Raw genomic sequence first — 18591 nt, forward strand, 5'->3', positions numbered from 1 at the left:
ACCCCATGTGCCCCTCCGTGCATTATCACGATCGGGCACCTGGGTAGAATCACAGACATTCCGTAAGCCAGCTGGATGGCTTCCTCACATGAAGAATTCAACTCCCCGAGTGAGGCTCGAACCTACATCAATGAGGGGCAAGTGATTTGAAGTCAGCGACCTTAGGTAGAAAAGATCTTTATATTTTTTATATAATACTTACAAAAGATGGTAAACTAATTTTATCATAAATGTGAAATCACTGTTATTGAAATATATCTACAAAAACATGATAAAATCAAATTAATGTACTTCGTTTATTCAAAGCGATATTTGCATGCCAGTTTAACAAATTTTGTTAAATTTTCTAAACTACCATTTAGGTCTAATTTCAATACATTGATTTGAAAGAAAAAAGCATCTGCTGAAATTGTCAGACGCAATTTATACTATTAACCTTTAAGTGTTATATTGAACTGATTCGGTCAGAGTCAAATAAACCTCTATGTGACGTTTACCCGATCATCTTTCAAACCACCAATATACACTTATGTACATTTTTACCGACAAAGAGTTTATCTACCTATGAATTTAAATATTAGTATTACGCCAACGCGTTGACTTCCTGTTACGCATGGCCATAATGATCATAGAGCGCACAGCCACGTTATTGTTCTCTCAAGTATCTATAGAAAGGTATACGGTATAACAATTTTTATATTGGACCTTTATGACACATCTGGTGAATTACTACCATGTCCAAACGTTATGGCTCATCTTTGTTACGCAGCGCAGTTAAGAAGGACATTGTGAGGCTAAGAGCTTCCGGCGACTTCGCACCACAAGCCGATTAATGTATCTTCACTAAGCTTGTTCTAAAACATCCATACAAGAACCTCTTTCAACAGTTACACAAAACATCGATAGCTATTCTTTAAGTTGAGAAAAAAATCAAATGCCTTTGTAAAATATTATAAAGATGACGAATATTTACATTATGCAAATGTTTCGCCGAAGTAAGTAGGAAGAAAAGGGTATTTCCCTAAGCATTCGTTAAGAGTGATATTGATGAACAATAAAAAAGGAGAGTTCAAGCATAACTATACGCATTTACTTATTTCCAGGTAAGGAAGTCTTTTTAATAAAAGATATAACCAATCAAAGCTTACGCATTTTAAAAAACAAACTTGGTACATTTATAAACCCTGGCAAGATTTCAACTTCCTTCTTGTTTTTGATTGGCTGTTCTTGTTCCAAAAATGGCTAGGCTCCAAAGCAAGCACAAGATAAAAGCATGCATAAAACTGAGAATCTTCACATCGTGCGCATTTGAAACTTGAATGTTACTCTGCATCATGAAACTGGGAAAGGAAATGGAATTAGACAAATCAAAAACGGTTCTTCAGGTTTGAATACATCATTCATTCCATATTTTCAGTTTGATTTCTGTCGATCTATCTATCTATCTATCTATCTATCTACCTGTCTGTCTGTCTTTATATCTATAAATATGTTACAAGTATGTATATAAACGAAATTTTGGTAGCTTTTAAGATATTATTGAGAGTATAAGTGCTGACGACTTAAAAGTTTTGTTAAGTATATGTGAGAATGATAGCAAAAGGTGCTAAATAGCGTTAAACGATCCAAATGTTCTCCTAACTAAACAGTTACAGTGCCTTATCAATTTTATGCAAAAAAGGTAGATCAATACAAATACTTTCCTATTTTGTGACTTTTATAAAGTTGGATAAAGTCGTAAAATAAATATGGCATGTTTCGTTTTTCTTGATATTTTATATTAAGTTATTAATGGCATAATGTTCTTACAGTATAAAATTAAAACAAAATGGATTTTCGGTAATATTTTAGATATTGTTAGAAATCGAAGTTTTGTTAAGTATATAAGTTATAAGTTATAAAATCTGCTCTGGTTAATTATATGAATGTTGCCTTAGCATTTGACAATAAGCACGTCGCGTCGACAAACAGGGTTTCATTGTTTTAGATAAATCGTAGAGACAACTGAAGCGATGGCATTTGTATATTTAGTACTGATATATTGTATTTAGCTCCAAAAGAACATGAAAAAACGTAATACTTTAAAATGTTTCTTTTTGCGTTTCTTCTATTAATAGTTTAATGTTTCGAGCATAATCTTAACAATGTGTAAGCAAGGTGTATTTCAAAACCTTCTTTGATTATAAAATGACTGATCGTGACTGATTCATGTATTCTTTAGACAAAGTTGACTATAAAAATGCAAAATGTTATTATAGTACAAAATGGCATAATATTTTTACTAAATCTAAATATACAAAATCCCAGTGGAAGAAAAATATCAGTATTTTAACCAAAAGGGGTATTCTGTTCAGCACTACGCGCATGCGTACACGATTTAAACAACCAGTATCCCATTTAAAGCGGGACAAAGCTGTGATTATAAAAATAAACTGCCACCTTTATAATTTCAATAACTGTGAAGGCCATCTGAAAGACGAGATTTGAGCCCTACTGGTAAGATATCAGAACAAAGAAAACAGGTTGGTGGCCAAACAAAATTAAGTGTTTGATACCTTCTTCGTGAAAATAAAATAACGACATCTTCCTACCTAAATCTTTTTTAAAAAAAACATACAGCGCGTTGGCAACTGCTTCGTGAAGTTAAATGCAACCTTTTTGTAATTCAATGAAATTATTTCTTAGGTCAACTCTTAAGAGTATTCTTTGTTTTACCTGTAGCCGATAGTTGAAAAGAAGGCAACAAACTACTTTAAAATCGCATTCCTTATCCTCTTGGCTGTCATAGCTGTTGGCGCTATCTCCATCACTGCTGTTTATGTTGGAGGAAAACTTTCAAGAGATGCTTTCAAGGTGAGATTATTATTCATTTATATTTATTTATTTATTTTTGGCTGTCACAGTTGTTGCTTTTATCCTTGCAATTGTTTACGTTGGAAACAAACTTTCAAGAGATGCTTCTGAGGTAAGATTGCACTTTTTTATTCTCTAAGCTGTTTTAATTGTCTCCCTTACAGCTATTTACGTTTGAGGAAATCTTTTGAGAGATACTTTCAAGGTCGACTTTGTTACCATAAGTCCGGCTATAAAAATTGTTGCTGTTTTGTTTTGCATTGCTTTGTAAAAATATTCGCGCTGTGTTGAAAGCCGCCTTTATCCTTGTCTTCACTGGAGATTGCATTCGCAGTAAGATCACCTTGTTCGTTTTAAAACATTCGCTGTAAATATTATATTTACATTGTCAATATAAACCTTAGAACTTTTTTATAAAAATACAGTGTCTGGTTATATCGTTCAAAACATACGCGACTCAGCACGACTTTCAATTTGGCCATGTCAATGTGTTTACTATTTAAGAAGCATTTTCTTAAACAGTAAAAATCGGTCTGCACGTAGTTTAGCGAAAGTAATAGGACCACATTATTTGATAAACAAGTTTTGAAAAAGAGTTCATCCCAAGTTAAATTTTATGGCATGATTTGTCTTTATTCGTCTATTTTCTATTTTCGTGTGCATGTTTGGGTTTAACGTCTATTTCAACATTTTTTCAGTCATATAAACGACGATGTTTACTTGTAGCAGTGAGCACAATGCCCAACGTTATAGTGCTGTCTCACTGGAATATCACGCCGTAGACATGTGTCATGATACCCCACCCAGTCACATTATACTGACACCGGGCTGACCATTTCTAGGACTATCCTCTTAATGAGGAACCTACCAGTATAAACAATTGTTTACGCCTTTGGTATGACACGGCCAGGGATCGAACCCACGACCTCCTGCACTTGAAGCGGGCGCTCTACCAATAGGCTACCGAGGCGGTCTTTCTTCTATTAGTGTAAAAGTAACAAAACAGTTATATATATATATTTCTTAACAGGAAGCTGGTGATAAGTATAGATTCCATACAACAGATGGTCAAACGATAAATGAGAGTATTACAGTAACAGACACTGAAGAAGATATTAGCTTTGAAGATGGCTCGCATATCATTTTCGACTATAGCAAGGTATGTGACGCTATTGATTTTGAAAAAAAAGAAAAATAATAATAGTTTATGCTTACCGTAACTATCTTAATCAAATACGTTTGTATTGGTGAAGGAGAACCAAATGTGCCACCCCGGGTCTTCGCGCAAGTACTTGGATAAAACCATAGTCCTGTCTGCTCGGTCACATGACGGGTTTATTGGACGTCTGGGATAAGTCGGTCTCACAATCTATTTGCACACCGTACAAATAAACATGTTTATATTCTGTTCCGTTCTATTCAATGTAAATGTAATATATATGGGCATGGTTCTGCATGATGGTATGTTGTATACTTGCTTAAAACTGCGTCAGTTAAAAAATAGAAAATATGTCCCTTTCAACTTTTACTAAAAATTCACTTGTAATTTGCATCCAGGATCGAGATAAGTGTATTTATTGCATATGTACAGTTTAAGACATCATTAAGTTACAACGGAACCAAAAACGTCAAATTCTTTTTCTATTTTCATATCAGGTGAGTGACATCATTAGTGATGTCATCTCAATGTGTGTCGTCCCGTTAAAATTTCCAGTTTTAGTGATATTTTTATTTTTTTCTCATGCATACGAACATGTTATTTAAAGATTCTATCTATTAGATTCGCATCGAGAAATATGCATTTTATTCCTTCGTGGAACAATATTTCGCTCGTAAGTAGTTTTTTTCCGCTGCAAAACTCGTGCATATTTCTCGATACAAATCTAGCAACCTTTAAATGTATATACATGCATATGCATGATCTGGTGATACGATCAAAGCAAACATTTTTGCAAAAAGAAATGATTATTTTAGATACATAAGTATATTTATTGATTTGCTTAGGGGTTTATGGTGATGAAAGTGACAGAAGATGATCGAGTCGCCTGCTTTGTAGCCAATTTTGAACGAAGGAATACTCATGCACCTACTGCTGACGAACTTAAAAAAATGGTATGTTCTAAACAGCACTTTATTTTTATTTATTTATATTTTTTACATAACACCATTTTGCTCAATATATCAATAAAATAATCATTCAAGCGAAAGAGAAAACGGTTCCTCATACCAATAGCAGGTGAAAAAATAGAAGGTGAAAGATGAATGACATTTGAGGCATTTTCTCTTTTGTCAGTCATCAAAGAGGCCATAAATGCGCCTCTACCAACATTCGAACCTCCAACATTGTCATCGTTGTGGTAGCTTAAAACTTATAAATAAAAAATCTAAGTTTCTCTGTAAAATGCATTATTTTTGTTCGTCAGATATCTGCAGCAACCTATGTCAAATATCTGCAGCAACGTATGTTAAAAAAAGCATTTGCTCGTATTTGAAACCAGCAGGAACAGAAACGCACTTTATGCATGGTACGCACACTACCTTGATGACCATGGTCTTATTTCATTACTGCTATTCTTACTTTCCATGTCAATATGATTTTTTGCGCAGTATTTTCGTTTCATTGTGTTTCTTTCTACACAAATTACAGAAGTTAGACAATTTGACGGTATCCGAGGAAATTGATTATTACATAGATAGGTCTTCACCAGCCGACCCAAGTATTCTGTCCGAAAGGTCACGTAAAGCCTGTAAAGGAGCCGAGATATACTGGATAACAACAAACAAGATGAAAGGTGAATTATTAGAAATCGACGCAATAAATGAATACAGTAACTGTTGTTGGTTTAAAAGTTTGGATGATCTTTAGTAAAATTTAGTGAAAGCCTTCCGTAGTTTATGATATCGGTAACCCTGTTTTAATAACTTTTTGGTGATATGAAGATTTATATCATTAAAATCCTCTGACTTTGAGCAAGCACTTGCAAAACGAATGATGTCGCTAGAGGGACATTCCCATCAAGGTGGGGGAAGTCGACAATTTAAAATTGCATCTCTTTCATCATATTTTCTTTCTTTCTTAATTACTGTTCACAATTCTTAAATGTAAGTCCAAACATGACGCTTCCATGTAAGTCTTGTTAAGCCGTAATTCTTTTGGACTGATGTGCTTCACCATTTCCGAAGTAGAATTCACTGAATGTTCAAAGCCCCGCAATGGATGTAAAATTGTTTCATGTAAGGACTCCATCTAGCTGTCTTACGGAAATTCGCCGGTTCTATCCCGGTGCCCAGCCGCACTTGAAACAAAATCTGGAGGGGAAAATATCACCTTCCCTCCGCCATTAAAAGATGAAAAGTCAAAACCTGGCCTAAATTACGTCGGAAACATAAACTCAGATTGCAATTTATTCACACTGTTTATTCGTATAAGGTCTAAAGATTTTTAGATAGCAAACAACTCTCTAAAGCGTTCCAGCAAGTTTGAGCAGACGCTTTACACTACGTACTGGGTTTTTACACGTACACGTGTTTACAAGTACACGTGTAACATTAATAGAAGTTTGCCTAAAAGAACATTCTTAGCGTTTGTTTATGTGTTTGTTTTGGCTTTAGCGCCGTTTTTCAACAGTATTTCAGTTATTTAACGGCGGGCAATAAGCCCTTACCAGTGTTCCTGGCCTCTGTACCAGTACAAACCTGTTCCCCGCAAGTAACTGCCAACTTTCCCACATGAATCAGAGGTGGAGGACAAATGCTTTCAGACACAATGTTTTTATCATATCGTATCCCGCCCGGGAATGAAACTCACATCCGTAGGTATTCGCTCTCCCTATTGAGCTAGGCAGGCGGGCTCGAAGCATTTGAATGAAATGATAAGAAACATATTTACCAGGACAACAACTTTAAATAAAAGTACTGTCCGTGTTTATTTCAGACACAAGCGGTAGAAGGCGGAAGCGAGGCTGGGGCTGGTTTCGGAGGAACTGCAGGACCGTTTGTTACCCTACTTGTTGCTGGGGTTTCAAGTGTCAGTTGAAGTGTACATTTTAGAACACTTTATATTCCGATTTTAAAAATTTGCAGCAGCATTTCGACAATTAAATTGGTGTATCTGCATTTTATATATTATGTTATGATCTACAAGTTCAAATTTCACCTTAAAATTGACTTTCAAATTTAAACACACGTGGTAATTTATGTAAATGAAAGATTATACATACTGTTGAAATAACGTCTCTGATAAAGACAATAAAATAACAGTAATATTAGTGAACTATTGTGTTTGATACTTATGATTTTATAAATACATGATATAGTGCTAATATTTTTATTGTCAGCTCTCTGTGCATACCTGTACCGGTATTGTTGGCACATTGCCTTTATGATATAATGATTTCTTGAACGAAACTTACAACCATTAGATAAAGATATTTATGACATGTTTGCCGTCGTAGGAGTGAAATATGTTTAAGCAAATAAAGCTAACATGTGACAAAAAGAATATCACATTTCTTTTTTTTCAACATTGAATACATTTTAACTCGTTGAATAAATATAAGAAAAATGCTTTGCAGTGCCTCATATTTAATTATTCTCCTCAACTTATTTTTTAAGGTCAATATGAACAGACACACATGTAATATCCTATATATAGGGGAATGTTGTATAGGTATGAAAGATATATGTGTGCTGATTCTTTGGTTATTTCCAAAGTTCACCCCAGCCATACCCCCTTCCCCTGCACACATACTCGACCAAAACATAACCCCCTCCTCTCCACCAATGCTCTATTATGGATTTTAATTCATCTTATGAACTATTAATAGTTACAGGGAATTCCAGTCCTCTGTCTTACTGTTGAACACAGTTTCGAATAAATTTATTCAGATGTTTACATATATACGTAAATATAAGGTCCACTCATTAAATAATGCAACTAGAAGTCGTATTCACGCTGTGTAAATGTGTAATAAAAAGGTTAAACTTGAACAACCCCTCTTTCTTAAATTTTTTCCAAAGTGTTTGCAAAGAAAGCTACACAGGGAAGTTGTCGTGTTCTCTGCAAACATATCAGTAGGAGAAGTATGAATAATACGTTTAGCTTATCCCATTGAAATTTGTATAGGGAAGACATATTGTGGACTTTTCCAACACTAAACCCTTTTACATTCAAATAAATCTTAGGTAATATATCCCTTCATATATCATCCATCCTCCGTTTCAGTCAACTATCTGCTCATTAGAAATGCTTTACATGTGCTTTTAAAAGCAGACAGAACATCCAAGATCGAACATGCAGGCATTCTACAAGCAAATATTGTATAACTATCAAAACTTCATTTTTATATTTATTTCAATTTAAGCATTCAGTCAGATAAATTGGAATGAAAATTAATTTGATACTCAACCGTATAAATTTTAAGAGCGACGATATACATTATTAAATACCGTGAATTGAATTCTTTCATGTTGAATGATTCGATCAGAGTCAATATGATCCCTTGCCTACGCATGCCACAATCATCACTGATGTAGACGAAAGTATTTTGATATCCATGACCTGAGCAATATCATTTGCAGTTGTAATAGGTAGGTGGATGATAGCATTTTAACACTTTGCTTGATGGTCTGTTATAATTGTTTAGTAAATCATGTCCATTTAGGCTATTTAAGGCCCTATAATAATTATAATTAGTCCAATCTTAATTGTGTTGCTCGTACATGTTAATCTGCATGTTTAAGAAATTTAGGTTTTATACGTAGGCTTATTAGTCATTATAATGTGCAAAATTGTAATTACCACAAACGCTTCTAGAAACAAAAACCAACAAGAACACGTAAGAGAATGAAACATCAGCCTCTTTAATTGAGGACAGACAAATATGTAATATGCCTATTTCTTGTTAGCCTGTTTTGCAGGTTTTACGCAGATATAATACTTTTTGAGAGCATTGAAATTTTGGGTAGGATTAAGATCAATTAAAAGTGTTATTTATCAATTTACATTTTATAAACAGGTTGTTTCCCTTAAGGAGGTAGGTTACCTTGATATTTGTAAGTGCGCATGTCCAACCGGAAGCTAACGTGACGATTTACGACGACGTTTACGACAAACTAAATGTGTTTGTATATCCATTCTTCTGGAAATAAAACTAGAACCTGCCTCCGATCTTATGTTTAATGGTTTAATAATGCAGAAATAATGAATGAATTGCCGCAGAAACGCTTCAAAACATTGTTGCCTTAAAATGACGTCATTGACGTCATGACGTTACGTGTCAGTTACCGCGCAAAATTAATAACTTTTATTTTGAAAGTACGTTATTCTTTGCTTTTTCTTTATTTGAACTATTTTTAAACAGCCGTTATTTGCTGAAATACTTTTTATTAGTCTTTTGCTCTGAAAAATGATCAATATTTTGCTTCTTTTATGTAATTATATTGAAATGTTATGCGGAATGTAAGAAAATGGATGATGGTAACTGATGTGATTGGGAATATAGTTGGCTGAAAGGTAACTTATTACGGTCATTTCAAATAAAAATTGGGCAGTTTGATTTTTTATACCTATTTCCCAGTTTCCGTTGATAATTTGTTACTTAAATACTAAAACTAAGCTCTAAAATTGTTCAAATTTCAGTATAAAATTGTGGTGTCTTGAATTAAATTGATGTTACCATGGAAACGAAGCCCGTGACCTATATGTCTAATTGTAAAATTCAAAAGCGTTGACACTGGTCTATTTAAGGAACACATCTTCGGCTTTTTATTTTCATTTCAACAATATCCATGAGAATAACAGCAGCACGCAGAACGATTTTTCAATAAAAATGTCAGACGACGGGCACTGCTGTAAGTATTTTAAGCTGTGAAATTTGTTAAATTAACTGCAATTCATACGAAAATATTACTAACGTTAGAAATAAGATGTTTTAAAGCTACATTAAGAAGAAAGATAATTTTATATAATATTTTTTTATAAGACATTACGATAAAAAGCAACATATAAGCTATTTTAAACATCTCTGTTGCCATGGTTACTCTAATCTTTAAGAAAAACATAGTACTATGTAAAGTTCTTGGTATTTTGCCAAACATATTACCCAAATATTCCATGTTGGTCAATAACAGAATGGCACTGAAGCCGTCGAAAACCCCGTTTTCATACATAATTGTTGAAAAATGAGAGAAAATGCGTTACCATGGAAACACGAGCCCCGCGACATATACATTTTAAGCTTTTATTAGAAAGCTAACGCGCATACTAGTAAAACTATTAATTATGCAGTCTTCTACGGATAACAATGAAACCAAAATACACTGAAAAGTGTTAAATATCCGTATTTTCCTTCTTCTTTCTATATAAAATACCTTAAGAGGGTCATGTACTTCAAACCTGGATAAAAATTGTACTTGAAGGGACAGAGATAAACGGAACTGAGATTGTAGCAGTTAAAACATTAAATTACACGAAATACAAAAAATCACTGCGGTTCAACTAATTTGAATTTACCCTTGTAACAAGGTAACCTACCTCCTTAAGTATGTATACAGGGTACATCTTCAGCCTAATAGAAAATGACTATGTTGCTGATAGTGACATTGTCGGTACTGTCTTCTTGGCATAGTAGCATTCCTATAAAATATGTGTGGTATCGGGCAAGTATGTTGGGCGACCACTGGTTTTCCGTTTTTTCTATTTTAGACTCCATCAAAATTATGTGTTCTCTCACAACAACATGGAATTACCAGTAAAACCCCAAACATAAACTTTAAAAACACTTTTCTCCTTATCTGAGTGGGTCCTTGCACAAGTCGACATTTTTGCATTTGTGTAAAGTCTATTACTTTCTCCATTTTTGTTCATACGTCCATAGCATGTTTACTTTTGGTCATGTTATGTAAAGTCAATAGCGCGCTTAACACTCGGATTACAATTGATATGTCTATAGCACATCTAACCCGCAAACCGGCTGTAAATGCTCCACAATACGCCTTAGCATCGGCCACAGAAGAACATAGGAGGAATCGAAAGCAGGAAAATATTCTCAACATAGAATCACTAAGAGCCTTCTAGCAACAGAGAAAGCAATATAGACAGAGATAGCAGTGGTCAGTTCGTATTACCATTTCAAGGGAATTAGACCAGGAATTTATAACCTAAACTGCAAAGTTCTACATGCCATTTCTGATTCGAATTAAATCATAATAAAGAATTGAAAATAAACTGTAAAAAATGCGATCTAAAACAAAGAATTTTCACAAATTTACTCCATGTTATCCCAAATTTACAATCCACTCAAAAGTTTACAATATATGAAGTAAAAAGGGCAAGTTATGAATATTATGTACTCCAACAATATTAAAACCTTTTAATAATAGACAGAGAAAAATGAAATTTGAATGAAAATCTTTCGGTTTGTATAAATTCCCAAAATGCCAGTTTCAGGGGTTGATTTTCTCCACCCACTTTCAGAGCCGTGCATGCCACAAATATACATCACGGACTTGTGAAGAAGTTTATTTTCGATTCTTTGTGAGTGTTTACTTCGCATTGTCTTATTGTAAAGAATGACCAACACAGTATTCTTACTATAAGTATATGTTTATTAAATGAGTGCGCCTTAACAACTGCTGAAACAACATCCCAAACTGGGTGTGTATAAAATATACGCATGCCCTGTGAGTATACTACATTATCTACATAATGATACATCTCCCCTTTTGGCAAAGAACAAGGAACACAATTCTGAAAGCTAGAATAAAATAAATCAAAATACTCCAAATTTACTATAACGTAAAATTTCTTTCATAAAGTCTGTTTCTCCATGAATGGCATATTTTTGCTATCAGCACTTAATTATCTCTGTTCACTGTTTACATAGCACGCGTGTTCCGCTATCTAATGTTATCATATTACATTGTTTCAATTAATCTTGTCGGAGGTTTAACTGCCCTGCCAGATCTACTCATATATGTTTTTTCACTTGCTTCATTATCTGACCTTTTATTGCTTTTATCAGAGAATTGTGAAATACAGTCAGAATTTTCTTGAGGCGCCGAAAGGTTGTTATTTTCCACATTTTGCATGTCAACTTCAGGTATGCACTCTTTTGATTCACTGGTTTGTAACAAATGCCTCCTATTGCGACGATATGTGTTACCGTCAGGTGTTTTAACAGAGTATGCCCTATCATGGTGTTTTTGCACTACTACTGCAGGACTTCACTTTTTATTTGCTTGCTGAATTCGTGCCGAATCTCCTATTTCTAATGGTGGTAAATGCTTGGCTGTCATATCATAAAACACTTTCTCCCTTTCCTTGTTTGCTGACAATTTCTCACGAATGACCTTGTGTGAGATTTGCCGGGGAAGTAATTGTGACTTAGCAACTGGCAACACTGACCTAATTTGACGTTGGAACATGATTTTACTGGGTGAAAAACCTATTTTAAGTTTTGTAACCCTATGTTCTTGTATTCCTATCATTGGGTCGGTGCCTGATGCACTGGCCTTCGTGAAAATGCGCTTGCAAATTTTCACGTACGCTTCCGCAAAACCATTACCGGAGCTGTGGTAAGGACTTGTGGTCTGGTGTGTAAAATCCCAGAGCTTTGCAAAGTTTGCAAACTCATGAGATGCATAGCATGGCCCATTATCAGATACTACAATTTCTGGTATGCCAAATCTAGCAAATATGCCCTTGAGCCTACTTATAACTGTCGAACTTCTACAGTTAGGCAGCTCTTTGACCTCAAAGTAATGTGAATAATGGTCAGCGACTATCAAAAAGTCTTTGCCATTGAATTCAAAAAGGTCTGTGCCAACTACCTGCCATGGGTATTCCGGAACTTGGGTGTAGACAAGCGGTTCTTTCTGGTTTGAGTCTCTGTGTTGCAAACATACAGGACATTTCAGAACGAGATCTTTAATTTCCTGGGTGATTCTAGGCCAGAAAACAATATCACTTGCTCTACTTATTGTTTTCTCTATTCCCATATGACTTGAAGAATGTAGTTTTGACAATAAGTCCGCCCTTAGGGATTTAGGAATAACAATTTTTTGACCCTTCATTATTACCCCATCCATGACGGTAAGCTCATCCCTGTAATTCCAGAAATCTAGCAGTTCTGACTTGCAGTGATTTCTTTCATCAGGCCAACCTTCAATAATGACTTGCTTCAGGGACAAAAGTTGTTCGTCCCTGTCAGTATTGACCTTGATTTCTTGTAATTTCCGGTCACTTACCTTTAAGCTTCTTTTGACCATATTAACCTGGACTTCTACAGTTTCCGTCAGGGACGGATCTGTATCCTTGACCGGAAATCTAGACAAAGTATCTGGTAAAGGAATCTGAGTTCCCTGCCTATAAGTGACATCTATATCATACTGTGAAATGTTTAAGAGCAGCCGCTGTAACCTAACAGGTGCAGCAAATAAGGGTTTCTTACATATAGCTATCAATGGTAAGTGGTCTGTAACTACTTTGACTTTTTTCTCATACACCCACTGGTGGAATTTCTTCAAGCCAAATACCAGTCCAAGACACTCTAACTCAATCATAGCATAGTTCATTTGGCTTGGCGTAAGACTTTTATTGGCATAACCTATAGGTCTGCCTTCTTGAAGGAGTGTGGCCCCAAGTCCTGACCTACTTGCGTCGGTTTGCAACTCTAAGGGTTTGGCCGGGTCAAAGAAAGCAAGGACAGGAGCTTGCGTTATGATATCAATCATCTGATCATAAGCTTGCTGCTGTGATTCACCCCAGAGAAATTCTACATCCTTCGCCAATAATTCTCGTAAGGGCAAAGTGACCTCAGATAGCCTAGGTGCATATCTAGCGAGATACTGACTCATGCCAAGTACCGTTTCGAGTTGTGACCTATTTTCCGGGATAGGCATTTCTCGAATTGCAGACACCTTGTCTGGATCTGAGCTAAGACCTTGTTTAGATATCACATGACCGAAATAACTAATCTGGGACTGCCCAACCTCCAGCTTATCTGGATTAAGGCGTATACCTTGTTCTAGTGACCTTTGGAGCACTGCTCTCAAATTCGCATCATGCTCCTCCCTTGTTTTGCCATATACTAAAATATCGTCTACTATGGCAGCTACCCCTGGGAGACCCTCAAATATTTCGTCTATTTTCTTTTGGAACAGATCCATGGCAGACGAAATACCCATTGGAAGCCTCAGATACCTGTACCTCCCAAATATGGTATTGAATGTAGTCAACATGGAAGACTTCTCTGTCAAATGCATGGCCCAGTAACCTGACCTAGCGTCTAATTTTGTAAAAAATGTAGCATCGTTTAGCTGGGGAAGTATGTCATCCAGTGTTTTCGTCGGATGATAAGGACGTTGAATGTTTCTGTTCAAGTCACCCGGATCAAGTACTATTCGCAAGTCACCTGATTTTTTCTGTACTGTCACCATTGAATTGACCCACTCAGTAGGCTCACTTACTTTTGTAATGTCCCCCAATTTCTCCATCTTATCTAGCTCCTTCTTGCATTCATCTCGTAATGCAACAGGAATCCTACGTGGAGGATGAACCACAGGATTAGCATCATGTTTCAGATAAATAGAACATTGCCCTGGAATAGAGCAAATGCCCTTAAAAACCTGGGAATATTCATTCAGCACTGCTGTTTTGTTAAGCGGGGAGGATACATAATTGGAAGTGACAGCATGTGCGAGTTTAACTAGGCCAAAATCTATGGAAGTCTGAAAACCAAACAAGGGTGGTGACTGGGTGTCTACTACATGAAATTCTACATACTTGTTCTGTGCAGAAGGTTCATGGGTACACTGCAGGGTAATGGAACCTAGACATACTAAAGGGTTGCCATTATAACCTGTGAGCTTCGTTACAGAGGAACAGAGTGCGGTTTTTACACCTAATTGTTGCAATGCAAAATGAGGTAAAATATTCACCTGTGCGCCAGTGTCTATCTTGAAAGAAATTTGTTTCCCAAGAGGTCCAGTTTTAATATCCACAAATGCCTGATTGCACATCTTGTCCACAGCACTAAGGACATCGGACATTATGCTAGGGATTTTGCCCTAAGTTCAATGCTATTTCTTGACTTCAGTAGCTGATAGTTTTATATAACAGCTTCAAATACTGATAAATAAGTTATATTCCTATCAAACTGTCACAAAAAATAGTTTTATTTTATATTCGTTTTCTTGAAATTCGAACAGTTTGTAACTAAGGGTCATATTTTTGAAAAATTTAAAATGTGTATTTTTAGTTAAAATAAGCATTGGTATTTAAGGTATGTCTACTATGAAATATTTTAACACAATAAATAAACTGATACCATGCAGATTATCAGTTTTATTGACATTTAAAAAAAAAACGAAACGGAAAAAATATAAGTGGAACAAAACATTTGGCCCCAAACTGTACTTCAGTTATTTCCACCCGAGTGCCCATGATAACACTGATGCATTGATCATATCCTATTGTTTGTTTTCCATACATCTATTGCTATACTGTATTTATACACATGTACAATACTGACCGGGCATTATGTGGAGGATTATTATTGAATACATGCAGTGGTGTAGCTGGCCATACATTGGCGTAGTTGGCCTTTTTCAGTTGAAACGGAGGGGTGCAGGAGACTGCCTATTCCACTGCGGGTTCAGGGATGCCTTACTTTTAGCATTTTATATCAGTGGAACTTCACTAGCTAGTATCAACATTTATATAGATATTCTTGGGGTGTCTGTGTTAGTTCTTTGAGGTCCTTACTAGTATTTCGGCTGGCTTCGAAATAAGTTTCAGACGTGTGAGCGAATTGATGTTAATTCTGGGGGTGTCAGTGTTAGTTATGGGCGAGTCAGTATTAGTTCTATGGGTGTCAGTGTAAGTTCTGGAAGCAATTAGGTTAGTTAATGAGATGGTGTCTGGTGTAGTTTTGTTAGGATAAAGGATGCTGGATCGAATAAAAGCAAATGTTGCTCTTAAAATGCATTCTAGGTTCGCTTCAGCTGTGTCCTACAAAATGTAAAAAAATGCACCTAAGTGGCACTATTCCCATAGAAGTTCGTCTGTATTTCTTTGTCATGTTTACATTGAACACACATATGTAATATGTCGAAGCCACTTGCTTGGTTCTTGACTTACGACAGACGCAGTTGTCTCAATCCTGATGGTACACTCAATCGACGGACTTAGACTGTCAAGAGGTAACAGATCTGATTGAAAAATTCATAAGATATACTTATAAGGATCTGTCTGCTTTCTAGCTTCACTTTCTATGTCCCCTATTTATTTAGTTTAGTGTTTTCTGTGCTTGAAATATTTACAAAAATGAATAAAGCTGTATATATGCAAGGTTTAGAAAACACATGCAATAAGTGTCAAATATTTATGTAAAAATTTATTTGCTGACACCCTGTACATAGTTTTTTTCAATTTTAAACACTTTCCCACCTGTGACCAAGTGCCATTTTTGCAGCATACGTATAAAATAATTATTTACAAAGGCATGTGAACTATTTTGTTGCGTCACTGGTGGGAAAGATGTTTAAAACGTAAAAATGATTTATGTTCATATTTTAATAGAAAAGAGAATGAGAAATGTCTACAAAGTCTTCTTTTTTGTTCATAAACTTGCAAAATGAAGTCGCATTTATCAAGAAAAAGTCTTCAACTATCATAACTATGCAATTTCAGAAGTCTATCCCTATGTCACGTTTTCCGTAATCGGATAGGCAATCTGAATAGGAAAATGTCCGAGGTCCTTACTGTATCAATGTAAATGTCCTCAGATGAATCATCAGCCCTCACTTCATTGACACGTTTACTCCTGCACACCCTCGCGTAGTGATTCCATTTTTTACAGTTTCGGCATTGCACTTCCTTCGCCTTACACTGTTTGTCTCTATGGAATTGACCACAGTTTTGGCACGATTTGTGCGCGACATTGGGCTTGTTTTCCGTTGATTTCCGCGACCCGCCTTTGCACTTTATATCTCGTTTTCTCGATTCCTCTTTTTTGTGAGTAGTTTTCCGTACAAAGTTAATAGAAGACGATTCTTGCATGTTATTCATTTGCTCTTGTGCATATTCTACAGTTTGACATATGTCAACAGCTTTCGCCAATGTTAGTTTCTCGCCTACTGTCAAAAGCTTCTCTCTAATTTTGGACGACTTTACACCGAACACGATTCGATCTCTAATCAAATCTTCCTTGTAGGCTTCGCCATAACAACAGTCATTTTCAAGTATCTTAAGTCGTGTGATGAATTGCTCCATGGTATTTTCACCTTGCACTTCATTATTAAATTTGAACCGCGCAAATACTGGGTTTGATTTCGGCTGAACGTGTTTTTCAAATGCGTCGGCGGTAGCTTTTACTGATTTTTTCTGATCAGCTGTCAACACTAAAGTTTTATAAATTTCTCTTCCTTTTTGTCCCATCCATAGGAGCAAGTATGTGATTTGTACTGGTTCATCTTTCCCCTTTAACGGACCCTGGAATATCAATTCCGCGTGACCTCTAAAGGTTTTGAATGTTTCCAACAAAAAAAAATCGGACTGTCCCAGTCCATTGTAGGCGTCGGTACACCGGTTAAATCCATTATTTAAATCCGATACACTATATGCACTATATGCACAATGATTGTTAATAATCCTGACAAATGCGGATGTATTAAAATCGTTAATTTTCTGACACCATGTCTTATTGTAAAGAATGACCAACACAGTATTCTTACTATAAGTATATGTTTATTAAATGAGTGCGCCTTAACAACTGCTGAAACAACATCCCAAACTGGGTGTGTATAAAATATACGCATGCGCTGTGAGTATACTACATTATCTACATAATGATACACGCATGACATACGTTCATAGTTCTAAAGTGTTGTCTAAAAAACTGAAAATCTGTAATAAACGAAAATGAACATAATTTCAATCACTTATTTGATATAAAACAGAACATGAAGAAGATATACATGTCATAGAAAGATGTTAAAGTAAATTATTACTTATCATTCGCGGCCTTTTCTAAACCAAGTATGTTTTAGTTTAGTCAGTGTATATATCAAAGTTATAGTATAAAAGAAAACTCTTCCTTCAATGTTACAATAGTGTATTCCCTACCTCGAGTTACGATTCATTTAAACCATAATTAATTTCTTTATATTTCAAAAATACCTTGTCATGGAAAAAGAAAAAAAGAAAAGGGCAGGGAGAAGTATAGGGTAGTGAATATTTTCTGATAATTATTTTAGAAAAAGCACTTCCTTGCATAAATAGGAGAGAAACATACACCATACGTGCCAGAATTTTATAAGGGTGACAACTGCGACGAATATGTTTTATGTACTGCTATAATAACTATATTTCTTAATGCATAGTTTTACTTCTCTTTTATAAACATGTTGATACTAGGGAAAAAAAGAAAATAGCTCCGGTTTTACCGAAACCGTAACATAGTTTTAACAGGTTTTTTTTTCTTGTGTTAAAAAAGAAAAACTTTTGGCGATAAAAAAATAATATGATCACAAACATCCTCAAATTTCAAAGACTACTATTCCTGAAGATCTTTGTGATGTACAAATTAAGAACATAGTCTTGAAAAAAAACTATAACAGAATGCAATTTAGCTTGATGTACATCTGGTTACACACTATACAATGTTTAAAGGGTGCAAAGAACGTTCGTTCCGGTCAGCTAAAGCCTATTTTATCAGCTCGTCTGATTTATGAAAA

General features: G+C 35.4%; 3 protein-coding genes across 4 annotated transcripts; 1 reads left to right on the plus strand and 2 right to left on the minus strand.

The window, feature by feature from the left end:
- The first annotated feature begins 1228 nt into the window (after nt 1–1228).
- On the plus strand, nt 1229–7419 carry LOC128556989 (uncharacterized). 2 transcript variants are annotated; one of them, XM_053543300.1, is made up of 6 exons: nt 1229–1385; nt 2722–2853; nt 3884–4012; nt 4858–4965; nt 5501–5681; nt 6788–7419. In XM_053543300.1, the coding sequence occupies exons 1-6, from the start codon at nt 1320–1322 to the stop codon at nt 6901–6903; spliced, it is 732 nt and encodes a 243-aa protein (XP_053399275.1). In that variant the 5' UTR covers nt 1229–1319; the 3' UTR covers nt 6904–7419. The 2 variants fall into 2 exon arrangements, with proteins under 2 accessions (XP_053399275.1, XP_053399286.1); XM_053543311.1 differs by having other exon boundaries at nt 5501–5645.
- Nucleotides 7420–12078: 4659 nt separating this feature from the next.
- LOC128555604 (uncharacterized protein K02A2.6-like) lies at nt 12079–14904 on the minus strand. The gene has a single exon (XM_053538431.1). It carries the CDS (start codon nt 14902–14904, stop codon nt 12079–12081), a length of 2826 nt encoding a protein of 941 aa, XP_053394406.1.
- Nucleotides 14905–16561: 1657 nt separating this feature from the next.
- LOC128555628 (uncharacterized) lies at nt 16562–17293 on the minus strand. Its single transcript, XM_053538498.1, has one exon. It carries the CDS (start codon nt 17291–17293, stop codon nt 16562–16564), a length of 732 nt encoding a protein of 243 aa, XP_053394473.1.
- Between the last annotated feature and the right edge of the window lie 1298 nt (nt 17294–18591).

The sequence above is a fragment of the Mercenaria mercenaria genome, chromosome 1 (genome assembly GCF_021730395.1).
Source record: "Mercenaria mercenaria strain notata chromosome 1, MADL_Memer_1, whole genome shotgun sequence".
NCBI classification, from domain to species: Eukaryota; Metazoa; Mollusca; class Bivalvia; order Venerida; family Veneridae; genus Mercenaria; species Mercenaria mercenaria.

Bases quoted from the DNA above. Each gene is read 5' to 3' on its own strand.
- LOC128556989 (XM_053543300.1), top strand. From the start codon at position 1,320: ATGTTACTCTGCATCATGAAACTGGGAAAGGAAATGGAATTAGACAAA. The intron at 4,966-5,500 runs GTATGTTCTAAA...CACAAATTACAG, and splicing joins CTGACGAACTTAAAAAAATG to AAGTTAGACAATTTGACGGT. The intron at 5,682-6,787 runs GTAACTGTTGTT...TGTTTATTTCAG, and splicing joins CGACGCAATAAATGAATACA to ACACAAGCGGTAGAAGGCGG.
- LOC128555604 (XM_053538431.1), bottom strand. From the start codon at position 14,904: ATGTCCGATGTCCTTAGTGCTGTGGACAAGATGTGCAATCAGGCATTT.
- LOC128555628 (XM_053538498.1), bottom strand. From the start codon at position 17,293: ATGGGACAAAAAGGAAGAGAAATTTATAAAACTTTAGTGTTGACAGCT.